The 22,322-nt window shown below is 41.3% G+C and overlaps 1 protein-coding gene across 1 annotated transcript in view; it reads right to left on the minus strand.

Annotated features, from left to right (window-relative positions):
- The window catches only part of ahcyl2b (adenosylhomocysteinase like 2b), a 50,416-nt gene that overhangs the window by 4,177 nt on the left and 23,917 nt on the right, over positions 1-22,322 (minus strand). Inside the window, exons 2-11 of the mRNA XM_015957208.3 lie at positions 8,416-8,524; positions 4,172-4,315; positions 3,312-3,412; positions 3,131-3,233; positions 2,961-3,055; positions 2,725-2,831; positions 2,250-2,366; positions 1,736-1,799; positions 1,493-1,581; positions 1,339-1,409 (exon numbers count right to left, since the gene is read on the minus strand). Coding sequence (XP_015812694.1) covers positions 1,339-1,409; positions 1,493-1,581; positions 1,736-1,799; positions 2,250-2,366; positions 2,725-2,831; positions 2,961-3,055; positions 3,131-3,233; positions 3,312-3,412; positions 4,172-4,315; positions 8,416-8,524 — 1,000 coding nt within the window. The remainder of the gene's footprint in view (positions 1-1,338; positions 1,410-1,492; positions 1,582-1,735; positions 1,800-2,249; positions 2,367-2,724; positions 2,832-2,960; positions 3,056-3,130; positions 3,234-3,311; positions 3,413-4,171; positions 4,316-8,415; positions 8,525-22,322) is intronic.

Raw genomic sequence — 22,322 nt, forward strand, 5'->3', positions numbered from 1 at the left:
CAGCTTATTTTAGGTAACTAATTTCTAAAACTACACACTGATAGAAAACAGATGCCGACGGGTCTTTTCCATATTTGGGGTGTTTATAAAGGCGGTAGAGGACTATGTGGCAGCAAAATAGGATGCAAAATGTGAGTTTTTCATAATGCCCCCTTTAAGAAATTTAAGATCCACCCTAAAAAGGATCTGCACTGTAAAACTTTATGATGCAAACAATCTCAAAAAACACTTTTCAGAATACACACCCTCTTAAAGTGACAATGTGTAGTTCTTAACATTAATATCTGGAAATATCCATCAAAATGTTGTTGAAAATGAATTAAATGATGTCCAGTTGTTGAAAAATATTGGTGGCTTCCTAACATATAACCATAAAAATCAGGTCTGAAATACGTGGGAGCGGGTCTGTTTCCTTCTACAGGAACCCATGAGGAAAAAACAAATTTACTGATTTGTAACAAACGGTTACAAAACTTTTGCCATTCATAAACGTGGTTTTACACATTTACCTCCTCGCTCATTTCCAGTGATGAAAGGAAGTCTGTTAGTTAGTTAGTTTATTGGAGGTTGAACGATCTGACGAATCCACGTCTGAAAATCGTGCACCCAGGAATTTTTTACCCCAATAGCCTTCTGTTGGTAAGGTCTTACTCAAACAAAAATGCCGCTTCCTTTCAATGATTTAGGTATGCACTGCTCCCCATCGCCAGGGAAAATACACACACCCTCTTAAATGATGAATGTAATGTGTGAAGCAGCTCTATTGCCACTGATCTAAATGCCACACCATGACACATTGGCGCCTGGCTCAGACGGGTTACAACAACAGGTTAAGGCCACGAGGGCACCACCAAAATCCAACGCAAAGAAAAGTAAATATAAGTAAGATGTTTGACATATGGACAAGAAGATGCTGACACTGGCTTTTAAAAGTCCTTATGAGATATTCCTGATTTTAATTCTACCACACGCTGGAAAAGCCCATCAGCATCTGAAATGTCCTCAGGGGTTCTGTCCTTCATCCTTTGAGAGGACTCTCAGACGGTCTGGTCTAAAAGCACAGGGGCTCCTCTGTGGCCTCCTTTCCTCACATTTTAAAATGTGTCACCACCTCCCTCCGAATAGAGCATCACTCCCAAGAAAGCCTCAGGCCTGCCAGCAGCATCAGGTAATGAAGTAGACACAAGTAATTTTCCCCGGCTGCTGGGCTGAGAACTTGATTAGCTGCAGACTCATTTGTGAATCGCTGACTAGTCACTCTGAACAACAGAGGAGTGGAGGCGGTGCAGCTCCAGAATGCAACCCGACAGTCACCAAGCACGAATGAGGCAAACCAACCTGTGCAGGTGATGACGATGTCCACCTGTCTGATGACTTCACTGAGCTTCACCAACCTGAAGCCGTCCATGCTGCGATCAAATTAAAGAAAACAAAGTGAGTGAGATCACTGGAGCATTAAAAGGGACCTTTAAGGTAAACTGTGACAACCAACCAGGCCTGCAAGGCACAGATGGGGTCGATCTCTGTGACGTAGACGATGGAGCCCATCGCTTTGAGGGCAGCGCAGCAGCCTTTACCAACCTGAGGGAGGTAAACAAAAATCACATTTAGCAAATTAGACACATTTGACATTTAATAATATATCATCTGTTATTCATTGTGTTGAACCTAAACACAAGTTCATGCCTTAATTCACATTTTAGCACAATTCCTAACCAGAAGAGTGTATCCGTACCTCTCCGTATCCACACACCACCACCTGTTTGCCTCCAAACATGACGTCAGTGGTCCTCTTCAAGCTGGTGACAGAAATGCTATTAATGTTATTTTTTACTACCAGTAGTTTGAGTGTATAGAAGGTACCATGTGTTTAAAAACCAAAAGTGTTTCTGAAATGGACATAAATTAACAAAACATTTCATACGCAAATTAAAAACTGAACTCCAGAATTTTTTAAAAGCAACTGTTTTCTTTTTGCTGGTTTTCTTGAAATTATAATATAAAAAAGTTTTTTTTGTAAATTATTATTTCTTTTATTAAATATATAAACAAAAACAACAACAGAGGAGGTTGAGTGATGAGTTAAGGAATGCAATTTAAGACCTGGAAATAAAAATCCAGACACAATGAAAACTTTTTAAGACTTTAAATTTAGATAATTAAATGTATGCCTTTAAAAAAACTCAACAGGAACCCTGAACCCCTTTGTGTGTGTGTGTGTGTGTGTGTGTGTGTGTGGCTTTTCATACCCATCTAAGATGGACTCTCTGCAGCAGTAAAGGTTGTCAAACTTTTGTTTGGTGACGGAGTCGTTGACGTTCATTGCTGGAACACACAGCTTTCCTGCTTTGGACAGCTGATACAACCTGCAAACACACAACAAGCACATTAAAACAGTCAAATCAGATACACAAAAAACTATTTGATGGTGAAAATATTTGTTTTAGATAAATAAAAAAACTGAGCATGAACTATTTTTCAGTTCATTTGCAGATAAAGCTATACAGTAATTCAGCTGAGACATGATTTCACCACTAGGTGGCAGTATTGTCACACTTGAAAAACCACAGCGTGACTTGAGGGTTTATTGTGCAGGTTTGCATAAATAAATACAGTCTCTAGTTCAAAGACACATACATGGATTTAACCCAGTGGAATAGATGACATCAGACGAACTTTTACAGGAACATTGAAAGAGAAAGGGAATGAAGCTTCTCCTCATACCTGTGCACACCAGTAACGCTCTCCTCTACAATGCCCTTGATCTTCTTGAACATGTTGGGATATTTTTTATAAATCCAGTGAGTCAGGTCTCCACCATCATCCAGGATCTGAAAATCAGGCCACAAATAAACAACACTTTAAAAAAATGGAGAAAATGAGATCTAGTTAATGAAACAGTACAAACGCACACATCAGATGACAAAAAGATAATAAAAAAAAGAGAGTTGGTTTGTTACCATGTTAGGTTGCCAGCCTTCCACGTTGACGCAGCGATCGATGCACCACCAGAAGTCATCCTCTGACTCACCCTTCCACGCAAATACGCTGAAACCTAGAAGAAAGAAAAACCTGAATGCACAGCTGAAGGACAGGAAGTGAAAAAGAAATTATCCAAACCGATTCTTACCTCCTTCTGCCAGAGCTGCTGCCACTTCATTCTGAGTGGAGTAGATGTTACAAGCTGCCCACCTGCACTGAGCCCCCAGAGCTGACAGAGTCTCCATTAGAACCTGAGGACCAGATCCAAACACAGATTATTGTAGCTGGTGTGGTTCGGCGCTGTGCGTTTTATTTTTAGTGTAACTCACAGCCGTCTGGGCGGTGATGTGAGTGCAGCCCACCACCTTGGCACCAGCTAGGGGTTTCTCCCCCTGAGCTCGCTTCCTCAGAGCCATAAGAGCTGGCATCTCTGCAAGAGGAGCCAAAAAACATGAAGGGAGTTGGATGGTTAAGGAATTCCCATCTTTTAATCCTACTGCAGTGGCGATTCCGTGTTTGTCCAACATATTTCCTTAGGTTTTTAAATCTTTAAGCCACTGCTGCACTGAAGTGAACATCTTGTATGCAGGCAAAAGATGTCCAATGTCCAAACGATCTTAACTGTTGAATGTTTTGGGTGTTTATTCATCCAAAATGGAAAGTATTATATACATCTCCATTTCCTGCTGCTTTTCCTGCTCTGGTAAAAAACTATAGGCCCACCCCAGTGCATGCTGGTCCAATACCAGTCCCCATATATACAGTAAAACAAAACACCTCCTTTCTTCCTGGCTGATTCTCACAGGCAAACCAAAAATAAATAAATAAAATTATCATTAACCAACAACTAAACCTTATAAATAACCCAACAACTGTAAGTAACCCAAACAGCTCCAGCACCTACTAATACTTTCAACACTAATCCACTCACTCATCCAGCTGAAGGAGTTACAGATGCTGTGGATTAAATGAGTCTGTGGAGCCTGCAGGGTTCATGTGAACTCTGTTTGGGGTTTTCAATAACTCACTCATTTCCCGATGAACCCAGTTTCTAATATTTGCATCACAGTAAAATAAATAAATTGTAACACAAAAATAATAAGTGCATAAAATATTTATTTCCTTTTTTTAAGGTTAATCTTGCTCTGCTGGATCTCCTGTGCTGTTCAGGGAGGGTCAGAGGGTTTACCTTGTTCAGCAATCTCAATCTCTCTGCGCCCGAAGTCGGCCTGTTTGATGTTTTTGATACAGAAATCTCCGTTTCCTTTGGAGTTTTTCTGTTGTTTGTCTCGAGGAGATGTCTCATCATCAGAGCTGTCTGTGTACGACGCCGCTGCAGCAAAACAAAACAAAAAACACAATAACCTCACAAAATCTGAAGCTGGAACAGAGCATCAGAATAAAGGCAGAGGATTTTAGTGACATGAGTGTAAGAACCAGACAGGCTGGACTGAGTACTTCAGAAACAGCTGATCTACTGGGAATTTCACCCACAACCCCCTCTAGGGTTTACACAGGATGGTGTGAAAAGAAAATATCTAGGGAGCAGCAGCTGTTTGGGTGAAAATATCTGGTTGGGGTCAGCAGAGAATGGGTACACCGTTTTCAGACCAACTTCTGAACAAATCAAGCCCGTTTGGAGCTGAAAATATATAATTTAATAATTGTTGATATTAAAAAAAGTCAACGCGTGGTTCACGTTCTTATGTCAGATTCATTGATTAGACTTCATGTGTAGAATAGCTATATCAGCACCACCTTCCCACTTGCTCCAGAACAACGAGGACCAGAACCGAGCACGGAGGGTAGCAGAAAGAGTTCAAATTACAATCTGTACCTTTTTGTTCAGGAACATGGTTTTCACTAAGCTGTTCTGTGGAGTTTTCCAGCCAAACCTGGTTACTTTGTTAGCTATTTTACTTCAAAGTCCAAACCATTTTCCTTTCCTCCCTCGGATTTTCGTCCTCCCTCTCCTCTCCAGCACAGTGCATAATGATGACATGCATAAAATAATCCATTTTACTGGTTACAAAACAACATTTTAAAATATGAGTAAAGGGGTGGGGTCAGCCATTATGGCAGATTTTAAATGATCTTTTTTGTTAAAAATCAAAGCTCACCTGCTGCTGTTAAAAGAGCAAGTCACCCCAAATCAACGTTTTTTTTGCTGATAAACTATATAAGTGAGTGTCTAATCGTGCTGTAGACACATGTAGTCAACAATTTGGTACTTTAGTGCATCATAGGTAAAATTTGAACATTCTGCCTAAAGCTGTCAGTGTTGCGCCTTCTTTAGGTAAAAACTCTGCACTACATTTGAATTTAAATCTTCCACCGCTATTGGCTAAGAGGTACACTATCACATTATCTGGTACCATATGATGTCACAATGCCGCCTCTCAGGAAAACTGGACAGATATTTTTTTAAAACCAATCTTCGGTCTTTAATTGCAACATTGAGCCTTCAGCACCATCAGAAAGGTTGACACTCGTTTTGATATGGGCAGAATGCCAGATCTATTTCTTCTTTTGTGGCTGGATGTAGAATTTTTACTAAAACAGACGAACGTGAATCCATCAACTCACGCTGAGAGCTCGAGTCCTGTTAAAACCTTGAAAAGGTCCGTTGATTGGTTGAAAACTCTGATAAGGTTAACAAGACGTGGAGATATTTTTGAAACACTTCAGACTCAGAATCAATGCTACAACGTAGGAGCTTATTGGTGTAAGGTTCAGTTTTCTATAGTGAACATAGAGGGTAGGATACAGGAGCAGATACCTCTCTACAGTTATGTTATCTTGTCACCAATGCCCAACCGTTTGGTAAATGATTCCATTTATTCTTCTACTTGCTGCTTTGCTCCTATAACCGAGGTTTAGACCTCAGAAAATATTCATGTTTTTCATCAGTGTAAAATTTCTGTGCAAAATTTTAATTAAAAAAATGTGTGTGTGTGTGTGTGTGTGTGTGTGTGTGTGTGTGTGTGTGTGTGTGTGTGTGTGTCTGCTCTGTCTTCTAGATCCCCAGTGAGTCGTGGTGGATGGCTGCTTATACTGAGCCAGGATCCTCTGGAGGTTTCTTCCTGTTAAAAGGGAGTTTTCCTCTCCACTGTCGCTTTATGCTTGCTTAGTATGAGGATTGCTGTATAGACTCCGACACTAGTCAGTGACTTGATGTAATTTGCTGGGTTCCTTATATAGGAAACGTTTTCCTGATTGGCTTAATGAACTGTTTGGAATGTTTATTATGTGAAGTGCCTTGAAATGACTCTTGTCGTGATTTGGCGCTATATAAATAAACTTGAACTGAATTGAATTGAAAAATATCACCCATGCACGCACATGTCTGTATGTATGTACGAACACACACACACACACACACGCACGCACGCAGGCACGCACGCATGCAGGCAGGCAGGCAGGCAGGCACGCACGCACACACACACACACCCAGTAGGGTTCTGCATCTTGATATACAGCCAACAGCTTTAACCAGCTAAACTCTTCATCAAACAATGATTTAACACCCAGATTCGAACCGCAGGAATGGCAGCAGAGGAGTTGTACACCATTCAATATTTACAAACTACACTTTGCCAACTTTCCTGCAATTTTTTTTATGTGGACAGTTGAAAAACGGGACCCTTCACCTGTTTGTTACATAGATTAGATTTTATTACATCAAGGATTGAACCTGCATCTTTACTGGTACTTGGCTGCTTGTGCACACCTGCCTGTTTGTAAATCAATACAAATCTTTTAATCCCAAATGTCAAGAGTCAATCTGTCACCCAACTGTCCATCACACTCTGCATCCAGAGACGATGGTGTCTAGGCTACATTCACACTGCAGGCAAACGCGCATCAAATGAGCCTTTTCTCTTACATGAGACTCCCATCTGATCTTTTTATGACAGTCTGAATGGCACAGATCCGACTTTTTCAAATGCAATCTGCGTCACTCGAAAATGTCGTACCAATTCCGACACATATCTGATGTTTTTGAAAGCGACCGTAGTCGGAATGGTCATGTCGCATTAAATCAGTCTCCTATGTCATTGAGTCAGCAGAGGTGAGCGTCGTGTGTGAATGTTCCTGAAGAGAAGCGCTGACTGAAGGGTTCAGGAGTCTGTCGGGATATCCTGTTTTAGGTTTAGGAATTAAAAATACAGGAGAACATGAGAACGGGAGCAGGAGGTGCTGCTGGAGAGAAGTGTTTCACCGGTCTGTCTCCGTGAAGGGAGGGAAGGAGGAGGGGTCTCCACAAGGGTGGGGGATTCTCTGTGAATGAATTAGCCAATACCGTAACATTTTCAGTGAAAAATAATTCAGGAAGACGGCGGAAGGATTAAAATAGTTTACAGTTTTTAAAACACTTTCCAGCGCAAAACGGAAGAATTAACAGGTGTAATCCTGTGGAAGAACTGTCAGTGAAAACTTTCCCATCACAACTCCGCCGCTCCTGGTTCCGACTCCACTGAGTGTGACTTTTTCTCTTCTGCTCATGCGTGTCGCTTTGGTGCCATGGAGCGTCCGCACTGGAGAGAGTTTGATGCGCAGTGTGAACAGCCACACCAAAAAACCCCATCAGATTTACTCAAAAAATAATAATTCGGAATTGAGCATCAAGGCCTGCAGTGTGAACGGAGTAGTCCGCGCAGATGAAGTTATCATGTTAATGGTTTCATTCCTGAGATGCAGAAAACAGCTAGAGCTCAAACACTCATCAACAAAGAGGTCAAAAGTTTAGTGGGAATGAGAAAGCACCATGAAGAGCATCTTTTAATAGTATTTGCCTCCTAAAGCCAGTAAATATCCTCAGACCCCCCCCCCCCCCCCCCCCCCCCCCGGCTTTAGTTTTTCATTCATCACACAGGTGTTTACATTAACCCTTCTGTTTGAGTCCAAACACCAAAGCAAACAACCGTTTCCCAGAAATATCTCAGTAATCTTTCACTGCGGTGTGGTTCTCTTGAGTCATTTTACTACTCTGGTTAGTGATAAAACCGGTTCCATCATTTCTATGGCAACACATTTTACAAGATGTCTTATAGAAAAACAAACTTGTTAAATGATGAGAGCAACTTCTGCACCTCGTCCTCAATCAATATAGCCACAAATGTTCTTTTGCCACACTCTACAACTCCATAGCTTCTCAGCACTCTGGTTTGGAGAAAGAGAGAGGGATGGATTTGTGTCTGTCATTTCATTAAATTTCCTCAAGCGTTGCTCAGCTAATCCCTTCACACAGACCCCACAGTTTCACATGAACAGCAGATTTGTGGTGTGAGAGCCAGAGGCACGAGGACAGAGGCGGTTAGTGAGGAGAGAGGTAAGGTCAGTCAACCATTCATCCAAGTGGAATCCAACGGAAAAGTGTCATATACTCCGGAATGTCCAATAAGCGGCGATCTGATTGAGTAAGGGCCAAACCTGAGCTGTAGCTGTCTGTGGAGGACTGGGAGATGGAGCGGGACAGAGAGCGCCGGCCGATCTTGGAGGGTCGCTTGTTGAACTCCTGTTTCTGGTCAGCAAACTGGATCTGTAGGTGATGGAGAGAGCAGGAGCAGAGACATCAGAACTGGGACATTACATTTAAATATCCACACACAACTTAGACAGCACAAGCAATAAAGATGGCAGAATAAGGGGGAAACAATGGCAGCATATGACTCATTAAAATTAAACCGCCATAATTTTCTGTTATGACCACCACTTGTTTGGTGATTCAGCATTCAGCCATTTTTTTCCACCACTGGAGTATCAAAACTCCTCAAATCATAATATTTTTATATGTTCTTCAATCCCTGTTTGGACGTCCGGGCTTCCGTGGCAGATCGTCAATGATTTTATAGCAGCACTCCGTCTATGCCAGGGTTATATGCCGGTCCTGAAGGGCCAGTGTCCAGCATGTTTTAGTGGTTTCTCTGGTCCAACACACTTGATTCAGTGGTTGAATCACCTGCGCAGCAGCTCATCAGGCTCTGCAGAAGCCTGTTAATCACCTGCTGACTGAAATCAGGTGTGCTGAAGCAGGGTTAAAACCAAAACATGTTGGATACTGGTCCTTGAGGCCTGGAATTAAATACCCTTGGTCAATGTTTTCTTAGTGTGACTGATCAATCAACTATATGTTTAAGTTTATATAGTTGGTGTTAACAAACATGGTTTAAACTATCTAAATGTTATTTATTTGTTTCTTTAAAGTATGTTCATAGTATTGATTTTAGAACAATAAAAGCAATTCTGGTCTTGTAATTTAGTCTCATAGGTTTTAATCATCACTAAATGCTAAACTCTGCAACCTGCTAGCATCAGCTGGAAACAGCACTCTTCCTAAAATGTGAACTCAATATTTTAGTCCTCAAATGATCAGGAAACCGCATGTTTCTGAAGTTTATCATAGATGGAGATGTTAGTAAAAAGAATACAGGTCATAGTGCAGAGGAGGGATTATTTTGTTTTGTGTTTAGGGCGTAATTCCAGGCTCTTATTTTGATAGGCTGCATCACAGCAGTGTTTTCAGTTGAAAATAAATAAATGTGTGTTTCCCAACTCAATAAGTAATTGTTAAAAATCATGATTTTCATATTGATTAAAATAAATGGAATTAGGACCATTTCCATAATTCTCTTACTCAGCCATGACTTTTTAAAAATCTTTTAAAAGAAACTTACTGAGAATTTGACAAATTATTATTTTAACCCCAGTTAAGGTCTCTACTCTGTCTTCTTTTAAAATAAACCCCAGATGAATAAGATGACCAGCACAAGCATGTTGCTGTTCCTGCACAGGAACAGCAGCCTTCAGGTTCTCTTTGAAAGATCAGAGACAATAACTTTATTATCAACCAGAGACATGGTGCCACAGTTCCTCCTGGCTCGGTGAAATCAGGCCACTTGCTGCAGTCAGATCTCTAAATGGAGCACAGTGTCTTTCCACTTTTACATCAGAGCTGATAGCCCGATGCATTATAATTCATCTACTGATAGTATTTCTGAGGACAAATGGATAACATATTACCATAATAAAGCCTGCAACAAGAACGAATCTTCTTAGTGGACGTCTGCAGTCTCTAAACATTGTTTTGGTTTTACCAACTGTTACGTTGCACACTGTTTTCATTCGATAAAGATTGACTTGAGCTCTTTCTAATGTCAGAGCAACCTGACGAGGATGAGAAAAAGCATCAAAACAGCTGTATGAGTCACTCTTCACTCACAATTTGTCATTTTGTTCTTATTTATTTCACAAACTCGATGTCAGACAAGACGGAGAAAAGAGAACCGATTCATCACAGTTGCTAGCTTGAACTCAAACATTTCTAAACTTTCCGATCACGCCTTTTCCTCCAGGTCAGTGATCTCGTAGCCACTTCTTAACAAGTGTCCCTCCACTGCAGCTGCAGGCTGAAGATTAGGTTCATTATGCAACATTATAGCTCTCAGAAAACAAGACAACCACAAACTCGCAAACAAGGGACCAATCCGACTACACCAAAATTGTTCCCACTCGAAGTGAGCATCTAACTCGAGACAGCTTTTTATAACTTTCCATTAGCTGATGAGTATTCAGTCGCAATTCCAGATGCTTTCTGAAGGCGGCTCTTCACATTCAGGACCTAATGTCAAGGCATCATGTTCCAAACACTTTCTGCAAAGCCAGGCTAATCTGTCCAGTCTTCTCCCATTACCCTTTTCACACTAAATTCTATGTTTGTTCAGCTCTGAGAAAGGAGTGGGTGTACGTCAAGCTGACAAATGTTTCAAAGCATGATTATTTCATAGGATACCTCACTTTCAGCTGGAAAGTGTATTAATACATCAGGTGCTGAAGACAAAAATAGTCAACAGGCTGATTATTGTCTGCACAATGAAAACAAGATGCACCCTGCATTAGGTGTGTTTTGCTTTACAAAGAGCTGAATTCACAATTTTTAATGACCGCCAAATGCACTGTTTATTTTTTCTTAAGTGCATCTTTTGTCCAGGGCTGTAGTTGTAAAGATTTGTTTTTCTTTCTGAAGAGCGGTCTATTGGAAAGTGTACTATAACAATACTAAAAACAATAATAATAATATTACCAAAAAGTTTTTCAAAGACTATTTCTGTAAAATTTACCAAGGTAGCCATTAAAACCGGTAATGATCAAATCTCCATCTACCTCAGCCTCTTTTTGAATTCTGCTTCCTTTAATTCTCCTCCAGTCTTTGATTTTGATATAATGCTGACCTCACAAAAGATGCTCTCTTAGCCAAAGATAAAGTTTACCCATTTTGATCCAACTGTGTTTCAAGGTCATAGATGAGGTTTTTGTAAGGATGAGGGTACAAGATGATCCCCAACCACCATGAGGCTCCATCCCAAACTCATCCCTTTTAACAGGCAACAACATTTGACCCTTTTATCCTTTCCTGAATGAAGTGCTTTTTAAACTCTGAATTGCACTAAAGGATTGAGGGTCACTTTAGAAGCCAAGGGGGGAGGGGACTGAGCACTTACATTATATTTTTTGGGACAAGATTACTACAGATTAGGGCTTAGAACAAGGGGCACTGCCAGAGAGAAAGGCACTACCAACCAATTTTCAACTAGACAAGCAAAACCAAATATGCAAGTATTCTTCTTACCCAGGCTGTTACAGTAAATAAACACAACCAAAAGACAAAAAGTATCTTAGTAGCTTCAATGCAGCATTTTATTTCATTTTTCTCTAAAAATTCAAACAGGAGTGTAACTCTTCTGACAGTGGTGCTACGTTGTGTTGGCATCTGTCCTCGTTATATGCAGAGAGCATGAAAACACGTCGTCAGCAAAGATGGATCCCTGAAAAACAACTGCTTCTGTGTTTATTTACACCGCATTTCTGATCCTCTGTTTCTTCTGTGTTTATTTTATAGCTGACTGATCAATGCCCTAATGACATGTGAATAATGAATGTTAGCTCAATACTGGAACACAAGGGACACATCTTTGAGGCTGGTCTATAGGTACTGCTGCAGAGCACATGCTTTGGAAAATAACAACCGAGACATTCTCCTAAAGATCCCTGATGTAATAAAACTGTATTTAATCTTTTCAATTTTCTATGCAAGCACACTTTCACAGAGGCTGCATGATATTAGAAAAATGTGGAATGGTGACTTTAGAAAATTGGCTACTCCTTTTTCTATTCTGTGTCATTTTCAAAGATGAGTTTTTTCTGTATCGATATTGTGGACAATGATTTTGCCATGACAGGGTATCTGCAGGTTTAAGGGAGCCAAATTTAAGACCTTTTTAAGGACCCGCGGATACCCTGCATGATGCGTCTTCTCACATGCTTTAACATTTTGATCATTTACAGACAACTACTTCATTAACATGCAGTTTGTGTCTGTGATTTATTGCAGTCCTTTGTGATGTCGACATTACTCAGATTAACTGATTGTGAGAATAGGATAACTATTTAGACAGCCTTTCATCATCTAAACCACCAAGTACACTTCAACCACAGCAGTGTTTTATGCTGATAAACAACGTTTTTCCTGTAACGTATCAATGGTAAATGGCCTGTATCTGATATAGCGCCTTCTAGAGTCCTGGAACCCTCCAACGTGCTTTACAGAACAATCAGTCATTCACCCATTCACACGCTGGTGGTGATCAGCTACACTGTAGCCACAGCTGCCCTGGGGCGCACTGACAAAGGCGAGTCTGACGCACACAGGCACCACCGGTCTGTCCGAACACCACCAGCAGGCAAGGAGAGTTAAGTGTCTTGCCCAAGAACACAACGACTGCGACTGACTGGGCGGGGCTCAAACCTGCAACCTTCCGATTACGGGGTAAGCACTTAACTCATGTGCCACCGTCGCAGTTTATTCCACATAAGTCAACATCTTATCAGGATATTTTTATGGTTACTGCAGAATAAGTTCAGAAGCATTTCTAGTTCTGTTTAATGTGGCAAAACCAGTAATCCATACCCTTTTTTAACTGTAAATGCAAGTCCTGAAGCACTGCATCCATAACAGAGAATGTAATCTTTACACACACATTTACAGGCTTTATAGCTCATCCTGTTGTAATATTATGCAATGCTTTTTTAAACATGATTATAAATTCCAAGAAAATCTCATTCCTTTCATAATCAGTTTCCCTTAAAGTAAGAGATTTATCTATTTTTTATTTCACATCCGTTTTAGATCTAAAGTTCTAAAGTCTGTGTTTCTATAAAACACCTGTAGCGCTGCTGCAGGACAGGACAGGTCAGTGATAACACCCCCTCCTGGGAGAAAACAAAAACAAAAACAAACAGAGCCAGATGTAGCTGGAAATGTGATGTGATGCTGTGTGTGGTGGTGTTCCCTGTGACTTCAACAGCTGAGGCTGAACAGGAAAGCAGCTCTTCAAATATCTGAAATTAAACGTAACATCTACGTGCAATCAGCCTCAATACAAGAGCCTCTTGTTGTTAAGCATGTTCTGTTTTTGTAAAAAGCCCAGGCAAATGTTAACATTATGATATTATTAAAGGTGCAGAATGTAAGAATATAGTGTGAATTTTACTGTGAGAAAATCCCAAAAGAGTCAAATGTTTCAGTCATTTTGGAAGGAAGGTTATGCTGAAACATATTTCATATCCTGCTGGTTGAGGGGAATGTCAGTTTTTCTCCTTTCAAAACAAAGGACATTACTCTAAAAGATAAATAATATATAGTCACCACCTAAGTACGTAGGTGGTCCTTAAAGCTAATGACAGAAAATCATAAGGTCAGAAAAGCGTCCTTAGCCGTTTGAAACAACCATCTATTTAAAAAATGTATGAAATGCTAGCTTATATGTACATAAAAAAGGCACTGTGCTGCTAACAATATTCCACATTGGTTCACAATCTGACTTATTTAATCTAAAATGATAATTGATAATCCTAAAAACAGCTGAGGTTGTTTTACAGAACGTGAGCAGAATCTGTTGTCAGGATCAACACTCAGCAGGAATACCACAGACACTCCAAGCTGTTTTATTAGATGTAAAAGCTTAATTTAAGCTTTTTTGGAAAAGAATAAATCCATTAAAAAGTTCTTAGTTGACTAGAAAATAAAACATGCTCACTCCTTTAAAATGACTGTCCTGGTGCTTTTTGATTTTAAACATGAGGATGATTCAGATGAAAATAGATTATTTTTCTACGGTGGCTAGAGTCTGATCTGAAACACAATGGGGTCATGGGATGGAACAGAGGGACCCCTGCAGCTACAGAAACACTGAGCCTTCTGAGCGTCAGCTGAAGACCTCCCACTACCTCCACACATGAAGACTCATCATGGCTAAACAAATTAGTGACCCTAACAAAAACTCTTATTATCCGAACCATAAACTCAAATTGGAAATGTTCACAGACCATCACAGAAAGCCTCTACATGTGAAGAGCACCAACATTAACCACTCAAAGGACCACTGACCAATGGGAGAAAACTCTAACTGATGTGCTCCATTGACTGCAAACCTGCTGAACTCCCAAAACACTGGTAGAAGATGTCCAGAACATTCCTTTCCATATGACTGGAAATTTTGCTAATACGTTTCTAGCAATCAAACAAATTACACTCATAATAGGGAACTAAACTGTGGCCTCATTTAAAAGGTTTATGCAGATTAAAGGCCTTGAAGGAATGTAGAATGCCCAGGGAGATCCTCTTAAGTAGAGAACTGACAGCATTATAGCTGATTTGATCCAATCCTGGAAGTGAAAGGCCTGTTTCCACTAGACAAGCTCTGGTGACGGGGAGAATATGCCAGCTTGGTCCTCTCAGCCGTTGTGTCTCTAATCATAAATGGTCCTTTACGGCAGTAAGTGATGTCACTGATCAGCGCCAAGAGGCGCCAACAGCAGCAAAGAACAAGAGATACACAATGAGAGAAGCAGGGATGGTTGCCACGTTTGTTTGCTATAATGTTATACACAACAATGCCAGCAATGAACAAAAGCTTTTTCTGTGTTATTTCCTCCCTCTGCCTCGTCAGCAACTTTTCCAATTTTACAAATGCCTGTTGTTTGGCTACGTCTACTGATTTAACTTTCCACCAATAACCTTACATCCCGACCAGCGACTCTACTAGTTTTTTCCAAGTACATATGCCAACGCAGGTACTCTTCAGTTCCTCTAATGGCCTGAAAAGTCGAGACGTTCTCCGCGGTTTCCTGGAATCTAAACAAACAATCTTCCCTGGCGCAAGTCAAGATGGTTGAGTCCATGAATGTTAAGTGACAGTGTGACAGATCTGTCAGGCTTTTCAAATCCTAGAGTTTCACCATTTATTTTCTATCAGAAGCCAATGCAGGAAATATGTGTACAAAACTATTTTCATGTTCAATAGAGGTGCTCCGATCGCGTGATTGGAAAAACGGGGTCCGGTCATGGAATTTCCAGGAAATCGGAATTGTTTGGGGAAAATCTGATTTAACCTTTTAAAACCACAAACATTATTTTTTTTAATTATTCCCAAGAAAGAGATTTTCTAATGGAAAAACACTGGCTTAGTTTTAAAGTCAACAAGTTCCTCTACATCAGTACTCTTTGACTACGTTTACATGCAGCCAATATCCGGGTTATGATCGGGTTAAGGTCGGTATTCGGGTTTCTGAGTTGATCAGAATAACCCGTTTACAAGCATAAATAGAAAGAGTTACCCCTAACTTGCATAACCCGATTTAAATGCGGACGTTGGGGTAGCGTCAAGCCGTATGGACTACGTCCAGACGCAATATGCATCATTTCCGGTTCTTCTTGTTCCGGTATCCATGAAAACAACAACATGTTTCCCAGTTCGGAAGAGATAGTGACCGCGTTTGTTTGCGCTTTAGTTTCCTCGTCACTCCAAAAGTGTGGTGTTGTGCCGCGACTCGCCATGTTGCTCCCAACTTGTTGTTTACTTCCGGTGTTCTGGCGCATACAAGACGTCTCGCTACTCAAAAGACCAAGATTCTTTGCGAACAGAGCATGCGCAGAACACACGCTTTGATGGGGATATCACGATATGCGTTTACACGACCAAACATTCGGATTAGAAAAGGGTTACCCCAGGTGTATTAACCGGGTTTTTAAAAACCCGGTTTTGAGCATATCCGGGTTTTTGGCGGTGTTTACATGGCCGTGCGGAACCGGGTTATTGTGAATATTCGGGTTTTAAAAGGGTTACTGGCTGCATGTAAACGCATTCTGTGTTTCACAGGCAACAATGCCGTAAGTTAATGTAGTCCGGGAATCCACGCATCACAACATGTGGCCGTTAGCTAACACAGAACATAGCTGTCACTTCAAGAGAGAAAATGTCTATAATTTTGATGTATTTTTAAATGAACAGCAAAGGGAGTGTAATAAACATGTGTAATATGTGCAAACTGGGCATTTAACAAGGTAGAAAAGGAAGTGCTGCGTTCAAGACTGATGTGCCACCTTAAAAAAAACACCCTGCTCAGTTGGTTACAGCAATTCAGCTAAGCCATCCAACTCTAGATACATTAAAAACGAAATAGTCTACAGACAGCAAAAATGCCAAATTAGCAGCATGTTTATCACACTGGATGATCATCTGTGGTTGCAAACATCGGGTCTCCTTTATTACAGTATGATCTGCTTTCTCTCCCTACCTTTACAGATGCAGCAGCCCTAGAGGTGTTTTGTAGAAAAAGTTACTCTGCTGCTGACCATCATTTGCCGTGCCATCCCTGTTGCTGAAAACTGACGCACACTCAGTAAACAATTGGAAATGTGAGCGACAATGCTACTTTTACAAATATTCATAATATTTTTCTTATTAATGTAACATTTCTTATTAATGTAAATGGTAATTTATTTTTACATATATTCCTAATATTAACACATTTCTTATTAATGTACTTCCTAAACAAGTGCTGTCTCATGGCTGATAAACAAAAGAAATGACAAATACAGAAAGAAAGACATTAACGATTAATGAAAACTTAAAAGGACAACAGTTTGTTCTCCTTATTTCAAATGCATTTCTAAAGTATCGGATCCGAACTCGGTAACGGCAGATTTTTTAAATCAAATGTCTCTAAATCGGATCGGGAGCAAAATGTGATCTGAACATCCCTAATGTTCAGACTGCATGAAAATCTCAGAGTGAGTGATTATAATCAAAAATGATAATTAAAATGTTTTTTTTTCAGTGAACCACACCTTTAAACGTGAATAACCCAAAATTTGAGTGCAATTTCAACAGAACAGACCTTGATTATAAGTATTTGCTAATGTTGATTAACCCTGATCATGCAGACACATATACACGTACACACACAGGTAATCCCATCATTACCTTTCAGTCATCATTCAGTGGCAGGCAACAATAAAAACCTACATTATGTTTGGGGTTTTTATGCCTTAAACATCCAAGAAAAACTTCCCTTGTCCTCCAGTTTTCCAAGTTTCCCCACAGTTTGCTAATCAAAATGAAACCATTTCAATCACAAGTTGGTTTGGTGAGTAAGACAAGCTAGGAGATGGGGCTGTAACAGTACATGTTGTACTGGGTCACACATATCTGCTGATAACGACTTTTTTGTTCAAGCTGACAAGAGTTATATTAAGAGCTTAGAGTTCGTCATTCATTTAGGAAAAAGCTCCTCGTGCTTCAAAAAGTTTACACAACAAAGCAGAACCTTGGAATAGAGTGTATTTAAATAACTAGAGCCGTTTGTTTTGTGATCCATTTTCTTCTTAACATACGAAGAATTGAACAGCCAAGATTTCCTCGTCAATAAGCTTCATAGCCATTAGTGGACTCTCCATCACACCATGTTTCATCACATTGTGATAAAGCAATTATAGGTCATTTTCCCACCCATTTTAGAAGTAGGACAAACACGGAATGGACACTTTGATTTAAATAGTTTGGACATAAATGTGAAGACAGGAAATAAACTGTAAGGACTTAGCAATATCAACAAATACCTGGAATCATCCTCAAAGTCAAATCCTGAGTGACCAGTAGACGGCTTGCGGCCCAGTGGCTTTAAAAAAAATAAAGATCTCAGAGGTAAATTCAACAGTCCAAATCAAGACAAGCTGAAATGTGGCATTACGTGGCCAAGCTCCTGCCCCCCAGCTTCTGGCTGGAGGGCAAAAAGACAGAGCACTGCCCACTGACCAATAGAGGTTGATCGATATTTGTTTTCTATTACTAAGGCCGATATGTGCTGCCAATCTTTATGGGCCAATTTCCATGGCTGACATATAGACATTCTTCCTCTTGTTTTCATGCTAAAATGTCACCAATAGCATCTGTTCATTCACAAAATTCCTGAAGCTGAATCTGTAATTGAACTCTGAATGTAACCAACATTTAAATATTAACTTTAACTGCTCAGTGTTAAAGTCAGACACCTAAATAAAGCTTTTTATATGCAGATGTTATTAGTGAACTTAGAAATACATTACATGGTATATTATGCAACTTTTTCATGTTTGTCATTTTCTTGAACCAGTATGTGCAAAAATTACCCTTTACAGGGTTAATGAAAAGTCGCTCCGACCCCACCACCCCGGGGCCAGAATATTACACTTGCAACTTCAGAGTTGCAGGTCCGGTCCGGTCCCTGCTGTAGGGGGAGCTGTGGAGTGGAGTGGAGTGGAGCTGACATGGTGGAGCTGGAATCTGCTTCCAGCACATTTCCTGCATGTTTGAGATCAGTGGTCCTCAATAGGCGGCCCCTGAACCCCGCGCAGCCCGCAGGCCCCCTCTTTATGGCCCCCGAACCCCCTCCCCGGCTATGATGGGCAAACGGGAGGTGCGCTGTCACATAGAGGGCTGGTGTAATGAACAGCCAGCAGCAACGTGAGAGCAGCTACGCACGTGCACCACCCGCAACACCCCCCCCCCCCCCCCCAGTCAGACAGTTGAGCCGGAGGGGAAGGTACAGGTGTTGTGCTTCTTTCTATTGTAAGCTTGTGATTCATGTGCATTACGCCGGGGACACACCGGCCGCGGAAGCGCCGCAAAGCGCCGAGAAGCGAATCGCTCACGAAATTCGGCCGCTGCTCGCCGCTCCTCAGTTCAGATCAGACGCGCCCCAGTCGAGGCGCGCCTCGGCTCAGCTGTAGTTTTTCTTTTAAACACTTGGTGTCCTCCATTTCCTCTCTGCCTTTTCTCAGCTCTTTTCCTACGTTTGAGTGTTTGTGCGCGTGCGCGCGTGTGTGTGTGTGTGTGTGTGTGTGTGTGAACCTATGGTATGAGTTGTTTCTGCCAGTTGAATCTCTTGGAACCCGCTCCAATTCTGCAGCTGTATCCTAGCAGTTTCTTCCGACATGGGTACGTAAACAATCATGTTTTTCGGGGGTCGTACAGCTCCTTGTGTTTCTCAACTTCCATAATTAATTTAAAGTCATCCATCCTAACTGCTTGCCTCAGACTTTCTGCCTCTCTGTCCTGTTTGCTCCGGTGAAAAGACACCCAAAACCACTCCCCCCTTCACGTGGTCACACACGCACACAAGTTCGATGTGTGTGTATGTGTGTGCGTGTTCGTGTGGTTTTTCTGCAGTGTCTGTTTACGAACACATTTGACTATTGCGGAATTTTATTTTGAAATGCTTTATTTTGTTAACTTTACCGGCCTGCCTCTTATGTCTACGTTTGACTTCCTGCCAGAATTGACGCGATTCACCCGCGGCTAGCGAAAAAAATAGAGCCAACGCCGAAATGATCGCTGCACGGCGCGGGCTGGAGCGCCGGCGCGCGCCGGCGCGAGGCGATTCGCGGCGCTTCGGCGGCCCATGTGGTCTATAGAATAGCTTAACAAGGGCGCCGAATGAAGGCGGTCCCATTTTCGCGGCGCTTCCGCGGCCAGTGTGTCCCCGGCCTTACAGGCAGCGATCCAACAGCAGTGTACCCCTCCCCCCCAAATGTGAACACAGCTGATTTATTTGATTTAGTGATGAATCACTCCTGTAGAAACTAATGAAGGCTGGGGAGACATTTAAACAGTTAGATTAAGGTGTTAAAAAGACAAACGCACATTGAAGAGATACGTTTCAGTGAATTAATAATAAACACTAGAGGGTGCTAAAAGCAAGCTAAACTGAAAAGTGTGCCTTTAAATAAATTCTGAAATAGCACCAGGCTGCCTGAGGATGTGTCTGACTTTAAATCGGCTTTACGAAGTACAAATATCGCCCAATGTATAAAAAAAAAAAGGTAAATGTTGGCCCGATATATCGGCTGACTGACATACTGGTCTACCCCTACTCAACACTATTGTTTTTATAGAGCTCCGGGAGTTGACTTCACTTCTCCCGGCATGCAACAGTTCAAATCGAAACGGCACCATTTTAGCAGGCAGAAGTCAGCAGCTAGACTATTTGTTGTCATAAATCTCACACGGGAAATATGGTCGATTCCTGTTGTGCCCCAGGATGCCAGAACAGACGGGGACAAGTCAAGGGAAGATCCTTCTACAGGATTCCCCAAGATCCCGAGCGCCGCAAACATTGGATCATTGTAATAAAACGCGCTAGTGACTGGGCTAAAATGAAACTGTGGGACCCCGAGAGTAAAGGATTTCACTTATGCAGCGACCGCTTCATATCAGGTACTTAAACTAACGTTTCCTCAACTGTGTATGGTATTTATTTTAAATGCCTTTATTACGATTCTTAGCGGGCTTCCTAAACTTATTTTGGTGTGGCTTTTTCTGTCTTATTACTCATAGCAACAAGTAAACATCATGTAAAACGTTGCCTCGTGATTTCTGCATGCTGCCGTTTCCGTGTTTTATGATCACAGCAATTAACCGGCTAAGCTGTATTTAATTTTTAAGCAATGGTTGATCAAGTGTCAGATCACACATAAAAAACACTTTGGATTGCTATTATCTGTCTCACCAAGACAGATCTCAGACAGATCCTGAGAAGCTCCTGCCTGACATATTTATTTTATTCACGGAAAAAAAATCTAACTAGTGATTTCTCTTGGCGTTCAGTTTATACATTCAAACAGCACAGCACTCTATTTAAACTACTTACATGTGAATCTATGTTATTTGTCCATCCATCCATTTTCATCCGCTTATCCAGAGTCGGGTTGCGGGGGCAGTAGCGTCGAGAGGCCCTGACTTCCCTCTCCCCAGCCGCCGGAGCCAGCTCCTCCGGGTAAATCCCAAGGGGTTCCCCGACCAGGTCCGGTAAGAAGTCCACTCCGACAGCTTCTGGCGTCGGAGCAGGCAGTAGCGTCGAGAGGCCCTGACTTCCCTCTCCCCAGCCGCCGGAGCCAGCTCCTCCGGGTAAATCCCAAGGGGCCAGGTCCAGTAAGAAGTCCGCTCCGACAGCTTCTGGCGTTTTTAAAAAGTATCCCAGGGACACGGTAAGGGTCGGAGATGTTTAGTCTATTTAATTTCTGACTATATAAAACGATTTCTTTGGTTTTAAAGTGTGAAGTAAACTCCAACGAAGTAAAATCCAAGCTGATCCCGTTCACGTTCATGTGTTTGTTTACCTTTTTTTACCTGCCAAAATGGCGTCTACTAACTGAGAGTCACATGGGGTCCGGAGCTCTATAGGACAGTTGTCAATAAATTGAGCTTAATTATGGTAAAATCAAATCTAATAGCATGGTTAACACATGCTGCGCTGTAGGCTGCACAAATAGATGCAGAAAAAAATGCTTAACAGCCATGATGAGAGTTGGAGTGGATGATCCATCCACATCCACATTGGTGCTCCTGTAACAAGTGAATTTCCCCGCTGTGGGATTAATAAAGTCTATTCTATTCTATTCTATCCTGGGACCCAAAGCCTCATGACGTAAGTATCTGCCTCGCAGGTTCAGACACGAAAAAGTTCTAGCCATCTAATGACTTTATAACAGAAGTAAATTAGTTTATTTTTATTATTACACATAATGTGTGCTATAATTGGATCGGGCAGCCTTTAATTTAATTTGTTCTGTTTACTGAGCTCATAAGAATAAACGGGGAAGCCGTTTATCTTCCACAACAAACTGGGTCATGACAATACTTCAATGTTAACTTGCACAACACAGAAGAGACCTGGCTACATCTTCATTGCTTCAGCTGTGTAAAATCCAGGGCCCTCATTCATCAATCGTACTTATGAACAGATCTGTGCGTATTTTATGGGTGGGAACGATTTACGCATTGTGTGGTATTTACCAATTTGTACTTGTGCATGAAAATGTTCCTAAATATGAGAACAGCTCTGACCACACGTAAAAAAAAGCTTCTACTGGTAGAACGGGGAACAGCAATTCTGAAGGTCTCAGTCATCCACACGTGTTCCTCATCCACAAATTATATTTACCCAGTATGTAATTATGTTTG

The sequence above is a fragment of the Nothobranchius furzeri genome, chromosome 1 (genome assembly GCF_043380555.1).
Source record: "Nothobranchius furzeri strain GRZ-AD chromosome 1, NfurGRZ-RIMD1, whole genome shotgun sequence".
NCBI lineage: Eukaryota > Metazoa > Chordata > Actinopteri > Cyprinodontiformes > Nothobranchiidae > Nothobranchius > Nothobranchius furzeri.